At 42.1% G+C, this 10280-nt stretch overlaps 1 protein-coding gene across 1 annotated transcript in view; it reads left to right on the top strand.

Annotated features, from left to right (window-relative positions):
• Positions 1 to 417: 417 nt before the first annotated feature.
• The window catches only part of lsamp (limbic system associated membrane protein), a gene marked incomplete in the record, with an annotated part of 184969 nt that continues 175106 nt past the window's right edge, over positions 418 to 10280 (top strand). The window contains 1 exon segment of the mRNA XM_035679513.1: positions 418 to 836. Within this exon segment, the coding sequence (XP_035535406.1) occupies positions 682 to 836 (155 nt within the window).

The following is a 10280-nucleotide window of genomic DNA, read 5'->3' as shown; positions in this document are numbered from 1 at the left end:
CAGTTTGTTTGAAGACTAATGATAAAATACTGATCCACACTGAGAATTTTTCTGTCTGCTTTGCTTCATCTGCAGGGGGGTAAGAGCACATTGTTGTGCACAGATTATCACCTGTGGTCCTGGTCAGTACAGGTTGTTTTCAGCATTATTATCCCCCTGTGCCACTTTGTTGTATCAACAGCCCTTCTTTTTTTTTCTTTCCTTTTTTATACTTCTTTCGCCCCTATTCCTTAGTCCTTACTCAGTTGTGTCTCACTGAAAGGGACCTCAGGTGGTGCTGTTGTCCTGACAACCAATAAGGGGAGCATCACAGCCAGACGGCTGGATAATCTGAGAGAGAGCGAGAGAAGCGAGAGAGAGAGAGGTGGTGGTGGTGGTGGGGGGGTAATTTTCCCAGAGTCTGAGCAGAAGCCTGCCTCTCTCCATCGCCGTTGCTGGCTGTGCCGTCCCTTTACGCGTAGAGCATTACGCATCAGTGGACTATAGCGCGAGGACCCCGCACAGCACTGCACCTTTAAAGTCTTTTAGGAAACCCGTATCACCCATACCTCCCGGACTGCTTTGGACTTAAAGACATCCCGCGTTTTCCGAGAAGTCTGGACAACTACTCTTCTTCCTCCCCCCCTCCTTTTTTTACCCTTGGATCTATAGCTGCCGAAAAGCGCGCTCCTGTGCATTAAAATGCAAGTCGGACGCAAATCGTGTTGGAGGCAATTGCAGGCTTCTTTTTTCAGACTGCTGTGTCTTATCCCCACAGGATTCCCCGTCCGGAGTGTGGATATGCAGCGGGCCACCGACAACATCACCATCCGCCAGGGCGACACAGCGATCATAAGGTAAGAGTCATCTTCACAACTTTCCTCTCCTCCCGTGTGCCTCGCTCCGGGTGCAGCAGCATCCTCGCCGCGGGCAGGCAGCTGCATGCCGCACATCGCAGTAGGACCAAAGATGCTCGTTTTGTGGACTGTGTTGATTTGTTGAGGGAGATCATTTTTGTTCCTCACTGGCGATTTTGTCTTGATTTGCCCTGCGGTGAACTTCTGTTTACCTCAAGATAACAGCAGAGTAAACGGCGATGGGGAGTGTTTGGATGAGTGTTTTGGAGTTGATTCGCAATATGTTCCCAACTTTTATCTCACCAACCGGTCCTGGAAGAAAAAAAATCTAGAATAGTACACACATTATTCCTGTTAAGATTCGTTTTGTAGAGATGCTCGATAATCCCATCCCCTGTGTGCTATTCCTATATGGAATTACAGCGCAGTTTCGCAGTGAATGACATCGGTGTTTTGGAGGGAATTACATGGTTGGAGCCAAAAGCTTAAACGCTTTCGCTGACATGACGCACAGAACACCAGGGCTGTGCTCACTGACTGATTGCTCCTGTTTTTATTTGTGTGCGTATGTGTTTGTGTTTTTCGTACTTCAAGAACCTCTTGACACGGCGAAGTGCGTCACGGTGTCCGGGGATGCTGCTGTGTGTGGATTAATGGCAGAGACGGGGATTCTAGACACAGATAAGAGGATGATGATGCGAGGAGACGGAAAACTGTCCTGTCCTGTCTTGTTTAGATTTTTATTTATATATATATATTTTTTTACGAATGACTATTTTAGAAGAGATTAACTGCAGCCTGCCGGGGACAAGTAGGTAAAGTGCCATCAGTGCCAAAGGACGTTAATTCAATTCAAACTCTGCGCTGTGTGCAACCCCTGTTTGCAGCCCCATGAATATAAACGCTCCAGTCTCCAAATCCAACTCTCTGTGATACACGCAGTCAGTTTTTGTGGCCCTCACATCCCACTTAATCACTTCCCAGACAATGCAAGCTGTCAACTCTGTGGTTCTGCGATACTGCTGGGCAGATGTCAGTGACCACGTGATCCAGGCCATGTGTCTGTGGCAGGCTATAAATGCGAGGGGATTTAGATTTGGTTGGTTTTTGTAAACAAGGCGCTTTACCTCCCCCAGTCCCACTCTGTCCCCCCCAACCCCCCACCCCCACTCTGAAAATGGTATGCACTGTAGGGAAGTCCAGGAGTATAATAGGCTGCACACAGAATACTCAATCACATTGATTTTTTTCACTCTGCCTCACTCTTTCTCTGTCCTCTCCCCACTTTCACGCTGTATTTACAGTACCACCAACCAGTCTCGCCTAATGAGTGTGAGCATATAGAATGCAATTACAGGGTAGACCTTTAACACACAGCCTGTCAAAAAGCCTGCAGACACACCACCAGGTTTCCTCACGTGTGCCCCGAGCTTGTTCAGGGCACACACACACACACACACACACACACTAACATATACAAAAGGAATAAATCCCTTTAATGGATTGCTTCTTGCAACCATCCATTCAGGTATCTGCTGATCAAATTAGTCAATTGACTCAGTTACTGTTGAACTCACCAGGGGTCACAGCTATTTGTTTCACTTTCCAAATCCAATTGACTGCGTCTTAGCTATATTCAGCCGTTTAGTCACCCAGTCAGTCTGTTTCCTTTAAAGGTAATGGCAGGCTTCGCACTCAGCCAGAGCCAAATTAGATCCTCCTTTCCAAGGAAACACTCGCATCCCAAGTCCACTGTTTTACCATTATCTCAGACAAATGATCTTTGAATAATTGTCTGTGGTAATTGCTCAGTGAGTGTCATAATTAATTTGATGTTGTAATGTATCTTGTTGGCGTTAGTGATCAGTCTTATTTATTGTCAGTCACGCAACGATAAACTGCAACTCGGACCCCCGTGGCTCCATTGAAAAACACAACCATTTTTCACACCCAGTTTCCACCTGACAAATTGGATACAGGGGGGAGGGGCGGTGGTGAGGGCATTGGGGCTGAAATGCGAGAACTTTGAGCAGGGGTGGGAGGCCGTCGGCTAGTAATTTGTCGAGCTACACAGTGTATCTGATTCCATAAGCTGGGTTTTGTGAAGGCTGAGGGGATATTGGTGACCTGGGGGCGTAATAAGGCCTGTGCTCCTTTACTGCAGTCGTGACATTCATGGCACAAGAGGAGAGATGCTGGAGTGGAGAAACGGTATGTGGCCGAACAACCGCTGTGACAGAACACACAGCAGCAGGCTTCACTACTGAAATGAGAAAGGAAATTTATTTTTACCAGGGGCCCAGAACTGTGTCATGCTGAATAAATAAGCAAACTGAGTCTATTCTCTTCATGCTTAAAACTTTCAGATTTGCAGCACTTTTATGGCTCACTGTGAAAGCATGTGGCAGAGGTATATATTTAAGCTTTATAATGGCTATGGATTAATTTGTGTCATGAGAATATTTAATAGATTATGTTGACCGTGTGAGGTACATTTAACTGTTGAGAAGAGTCTTAGTCGACTCAGTTTTCATTAGTCGGACAGTCGCAGAAAAATTATGTCAAACTCCATTTGAGAGCTGCGCCTTGTCACCGGGATGAAAGTATCAGAGGGCTGTTGCAACACCGACCTTTTCTCACATATGCTAACTGTGCTAGCTGCTGCCACTAGCTTGTCAGTGGTCTGTACCTGGACTGGGAGCTTGAAGAACAGAGGGACTTTAAACACTACAAGCGCAGGAGAGAGGGACCCAGCGCGGAATACTGCCAAGGAGAGCACGACTGAACCAGGCTCACAGCCTCAACGGAGGCCAGCTGATTTACAGCAGCTCCAAAAAGGACTGACCCTGGGGATGAAGACACGGTGGGTTGATGCAGCGACAGGAGAAGCGTAAAACGGAGGAGGAGAAGCGAGTTTATAGCGAGTTCATTTTCAAGTAACTGTTAACGTTATAAATCATCTATTGTATCAATAGGCCAGCGAGTATTTGGTTTTGTGAAGTAGGACGTTATGTATAGTCTTGTAACGACAAGACTTGTGTGATGTTATATTGTGTTGACATTAATTAGTAAATGTTCAGTCTCCTTACTGGTTGTTTTAAACTTTTCAGAATCATTACCACATTTTCTGTTAGCATTTTACATATCATAAACGTGTGACGACTACTCAACAACTGGCTTGAACTAACAAATACTAGTTGACTAGGAAAAACTTTAGTCGGAGGCAGCCCTATAAAAACGCATTCAAAGTTGCAAGATGCATTACAGATCATAGTGTGAATACTATTAATGGTAATATTATTTATATTGACCTCAATTAATATTAAAACATTAGAATTTTAAGATGAATTCAAATATAGGCCAATACATTGTTGTGACAGGCACACGTACCGTAGCCGACTTTTTTTTCAGAATGTTGTGTGACTCAATCCTTTGTTCACAGAATCTCATTTTCCCCCAGACTCCATCAAAAGTTAACATAAACTAAATATTGACAGCTACCTCCCCCAACCGTTTATGCTTATAGGGATGATTTCAGCAGCTCATCTTCAGGACTGAAATTCAGTGTTAGCCTGCTCTCCTTTAAGTCAGTGTCAGATGTAAAGATTTAGCGACTCTTAACCTCTGAGCCCTTTTGCCTAAACAGGCCATCAAGAGGTTAATCTGAAAGAGATTATTCCTTTTAAAGAAGTCACTATGTCGGACTGGCTTAGATAAACATTTTCGCACCAGCTTTTGTTATGTGAAGTGAATTAGAGTTGATGTTGCGTAGGCTGTGGGATTAAACTCTAGTAACCACAACCATATAAGTGGTAAGGTTTTCTAATGTAGTTGCTTTGGATCTCCAGCTGGACTTGTGTAACATACTTTACTCAAAGTGACCATGTAAGCACGCTTTTCTACTATTTTAATGATCTGGTGGCTTTGAGTTCAAAGATTACAGACTATCTGGGTCTAATATTTATCCCTAAAATGTCGTTTCTTGCTCTAAACAGGGACTCTTATGACAAATGTGAATCTGCTTCAAGTGGCATTTGCCCCTGGAAAGCAGGAACATGAGTTCCAGCATATTAAATCTAGCCCTGTGTTGCAGCAGTCGTGTTTCAGACCTGTGAGATTTAGGTCACTTAAAAACACCCGATATTTCAGAGACCCCTTCCATGGTGACTTAGCCTGTGGTTTTTTTACAAGGATGATGCCAACAAGTGAAATCAAACTCTTCTCATCCTCAGCAATTCACAATATGAATCTGAGGGGAAGAAAAAGAAAAGTTTTTCCATGTTTCTTCAAGCCATTTCTGTTTCACAATAGTTTACTTTTTAATTGCTTTTTTTGAGTACCTCACTATGCGGTGGCCTTAAGGAGAAGGTTGCAATGTCAGGCGAAGCCCTGATAATTGACAATTGCTTATTAAAGCATTAATGACACAGTCTCTGTGATTGCTCTCCTCTGGGTCAATTATCTGCGCTTTGACAATACACTCTGCCTGACTTGTTACTTTCAGGGAAGATGATTCTGCACTTGTGCTTTACCCCAGAGGATCTGCGTCGAGACATACCCCAGAACTCAGCCTTTAATTTGAGTCAGAGTCAGCCAGATATTATGTATGTGCAATCTGCCAGAGGCTCCGACACCACATAAGACATGATGTTGGTCTAATTCAAGTTCCAATACAACTCACAATGCCCGAGAAAAGTGATAACAGTTATTTTGATTTGCATTATTAAAACCTCTACTATTGAACTATGATGCATCTTTGAGTGCTGCGATGTGCATCAGCCACACTCCAACGAACTGCACTATGCAATATGGAAACAAAGACTTTCTGGATTTGTGAAATTAGTTGTTATTCTCAGCAAATCCCCGGTTAATTTTCACAGTACACCTGTACCAATCCCACAACATATGTATTGAAAGCATGCAGTAATCTATATGTCATCTCTGGAGGTTATGATGAAAACAAATTTTTTTATTGTAATACAGAAATATTGTATCTACAGCCAGTGTTTGTCCGTTCCGGGCTACTGTAGAAACATGACAATGAAAACTCTATATAGATCCTATAGATCCTCCTAAATGTTACACCCTGGACCTTTAAGTTCTTGTCCCAAGAAGGTTCCTGCTGTTAGGGTCATGCCTTTTAATCGGCTATTAACTATTACATTTACTATTACAGTTTACAGTACAGAATAATAAAGTATCCCCAGGAATCAATTGTTGGGACAATTTGGCAGCACACAATTTCCATCCAGTGCAACATTCAGGGTCAACAAAAGAAGTTGTTTGGCTTTTATGTATTGAGCGTGAGGTTGTCAATATCAAGGCATCTAGCATGTCTGACTTCATGTTGCCCCATTCTCAGATCAACAATTAAGTATGACTTTTTTTAACTGGAATGATAATGATTCTATAACCGTAACCATACTTTAACCTAACTGTAGTTGCTCTGTAAGAATATTGCACAAGTAAATAATTTACCCCTAGATGTATAATGCCATTTTTTAAAATAAAAACTGGACTGGGGTGAGCAGTAGGGATGCGCTGATTGGGAAATTCTGGGCCAATACTGATGTTCAAAATAACAATTTGGATGATAGCCTGTGACGATACAGATGTTTTTTGTTTTTTATTTATTTACCCGCCAGGGAAACAAATAAATCTACACGGATAGGTTTTTTTGCCTTGTTGCAGCTTAGTCTATTTCTATTCTCATCTGAGATATGAGAGGTAGAGCTGGACAGCAGCTCACTGTGCGTGCTGATGCATGGAAGACATTTGTATTTTTGTGCAATGTGTGCCTTTGCAGGAAAACAGAGGTGACCATTTCCCCAGTATCTGACAACATTGATGCAGCACACAGATAAACATCGGCCACTGATATCGGTGAATGCCATCTTATTTGCCAATAGGTCGATGTCAGTCAACAAGGCGAATGTTGGCATATACCGATGTGCGGCAGATAAATCAGTGCATCCCTAGTTGGTAGAAAGGGGAAAATGGCAGTTAAAAAGGAAAAATGGGAGAAAATACGACATGGACTGATGGAATGATGAGGTATAAGCAAGGTTTCATAGTTGTTAAGATAGTTTGACCAAAGGGAGCAGCTGGTGCCACAGTAACACATTGTTCTGAGCCTTTTTTTCCCCCCAGAGTTTGTGAGGCTCCATGAGAGCTAACCCGCACTTTCTGTTGATACACTCTAGATATCAGTGTAATAAAAAAGTAAAAACTTCCACATACGCGTGTATGGTGTTTACGACCATTCCATAGAACTGATCTGTAATCAACATGTATTGCTGTCACATTAAGTTATGATTGAGACACTGGAGGTATTCATTTTCACAGACAGTACAAAGCTATGGTAATGTGATACTGTGAGCAATACAGTCCAGGCTGCATTCCAAGTGGAGGGAGGAAAACTGAGGAAACACAGATCAATTTCTGGATTTCCAGGCAGAGGGCAACAGTGCAACATAATTTGGGATGTCCAACCCACAGGGGGGCTCTATATTTTTCTCTACAGCTCATCAGATCGGAGTGCTTCTTTTATTTATTTATTTTATTTTTTATTTTTATTTTTTTTACAGTTTAGAGCCTCCCTAGGCATCTCTCAGTCCCTCTATATCTTCATCGCTCTCTCTCCCTGTTTTTCACTCTGCCAGCATTAAATTGAGTCCAGCTGTGCTGTCTTAACCTGATTCACAGAGTGAACATGAAGTCAGACGAGAGAAAGAAGAAGAAGAAGAGGTGGTTTCTTTACGAGGGTGATAAAGGACAGAATTGTAAAAAGGGAAGAATGATGGCCAAAGAGCACTCACCAAGAATGAGAGACACAAACAGAGGGAAGAGAGAAGAGTATGATGGGTAGAATTAGAGTGGGAGGGAGGGGGGAGGGCAGGGACACAATATTAGTACAATCAGCACAATAATCCCTTCTGTTCCAGCTTGGGCCGACGCAGGATTTTCAAATCAATTTCATTTTCACTCATGATGCTACAGTGGGAGAGCTGAGTGGCTGCCAGTTGGGTCATTATCGTCTTGTCCCCATTTTGGCTTGGAACAGCAGAGGTAAAGGGGGAAGTTTCAGAAGCACAGGGACTTGGGTTTGGTTGATATTTTTGCCAATTCTGCAAAGTTTTATGAAGTCTTTTGGAACGGCTCTGTGTTACCACAAGTTCCAGAGGCTGTCATCGTGGTCAGTAGGATCTGAATAATGGCCTGCAGAGACAGTGTGAAGTTTTTTGACGTGGCAGATGAACAGTGTTCTGACGTTTTCATCTGAAACTCACAGTCCAATGCAGTTCAGTGGGCTGTCTGGGCCTCTTTTCAAGGGCTCCCAACCAGATAGGCTTTCAGCCAATAGTTTGATGTTTGCTGGTTCATCCTCAGAAAATATACAAGGACACTTTGAGCTCTTCATTATGTGGCTTCAACATATTTTTGGTGAATAACTCAGGGAACCTGGACCTGAAATTTTTTTTGATACAACTGAATATTAAAGCAGTGCTTCTCCCTAAAAGCAATTCCACTTCATCTCCCTCTTTACCTAGGCTTTTGTTGGGCAGGCCAGACTGTCTCTAAGTGCATATTTAAACTACTCAGCAATTTCTCAAAGCCTCTGGCTACCTATAGGTGATGGCAGTAGAAGTGGAGTGGAAGAGTATTCTTATTGCTCTCAGAAAACCCCAAAACGTGTTGAGTGTTGAGAGCTGCAGTAGATGTAGTATAAAAACGGTACCTACTCACAACATATGCTTCAAGTGATTATTGTCCATCCATACCCTAATGTGCTGTGCTTTGTGTTATATAGCAACACCCTGTGTATGTCTTTCCAGCTGCACTGTATGATTATATCTTCTGTTCACCCAGGCTTTGTCATCTTAATGAAGCTGCCATCTTTTAGAGGTGTAGCGTCATTACGTGTGTGTCATCATGATTAATTGCAAAATCAGTACAGCCGCTTGAAAAGCACAAACTCTTCACTGGAAGTGTCCATCTCAGCTGCAATTAACCAACCAGTTTGCAGCAATTTAGCTCTTATGTAAAATTTAAGAGAACAAAGCAGGAATCTGAATTAAAATGTGAAAAATTCACAAGCACCCTGTGTCACCCCGGACATGAAATTGAAGAGATGAATGGGTTGAATGAATGCGAGTTGAGCTCAGTTCAACTAGAACTGTGGAACCAGGTTAAATAATTTTAAATCCATCAGTCAGTCAGGATGAATTCAAATTAAAGCTGAAACATGTGGGTTTGAGCTGTGACGACTCCCGTCCCTGCAGCTGTAAATCCACATGGCTTTAAAGGAGATTAGAGGCCCACAGTAAGTATAGTCCTGGCTGAGCACGCTCATTGTTTACCTCCCATCTCTTCCAAGATAAGCAAAAATCTGCTTACTGACCCACTGACACATACTGTGCAAGATGGCATCACGCAGGGATTATAGATGTGGTTTCAGAGTAGTGAGGATGTCGTCAAAGAAGGTAAAGTATAATGTTTATTGACATTACACATTCATTCTTTGTACATTACCACCTGTTTATGCACATGCCTCAATAACAGCAATTTTTACAATTTTGCTTACAAAGCAGTAAAAAAAGCCGCAAGGAAGGACAATGATAAAACTATTAGTTCAAGGTTTTGTGGCACGATTACTTACAAGTGCCATATGTGCAAAGGTCAAAGTTCTGTATGTATAATATAAGAGTACTTTTTCTATCTAGTTTTTCAGATTTCGGTGTCTTGTTGTGTGCCTCATAGGCCACAAGAGGACATGACGCACTAATCACTGATACTGATCCATATGCCACAGATGTGAGGCAATTTAATTGTTTTGTTTTTTGTAAATATTATATTTGTAATGTTTTAATTTACATTTTAATTGATATGCATTAGTTTTACAGTAAACACCAGTCCATGCATGTATTTAATAGCACAAATTAGAAAGGAATACAGACACTGATAATGTTGTTATTAATATGGAAGGCAAAGCAGAGCTACAGCACAAAAGCCTGTCTTGTCAAAGGCAGGCACAGTATCTGTTGGCTGTAATAATTTACCTTCATATATTAATTACTCTGCGTGGTCAGCTCTCAAATGGTCCTGCGTTTGTTCTACTCAAGCTGTTGTTTTTCACAACTCTGTCATAAGACAAGCATTATATTTACCGGCTTCTAGTACCTGAACTAATTGCAGTACCGTGACCAAGCTTAAGTGAGTTTCAGTGTATGAGTCACATGCCAATAATGTGTTTGTTGTAAAAATCAGTGCAACAAAGGGATGAAATGTAAAAGTGCTCCCTTACCATTCAAACACCATTATTTGCTTTGCCATATACAGAAATCTACAAGGGATGAGGGGTGAAGAGATCATTAATTGTTCAACAGTACAGCAAACTTGGAAATGAGTGACATCTTGCAGGATTAAGGTACATCCATGATGCAA

Source organism: Morone saxatilis, unplaced genomic scaffold, assembly GCF_004916995.1.
Source record: "Morone saxatilis isolate NCDOM2014 unplaced genomic scaffold, NCSU_SB_2.0 Contig8, whole genome shotgun sequence".
NCBI lineage: Eukaryota > Metazoa > Chordata > Actinopteri > Moronidae > Morone > Morone saxatilis.
Note: the sequence above shows the minus strand (reverse complement) of the source record. Positions and strands in the feature narration are given on the sequence as shown.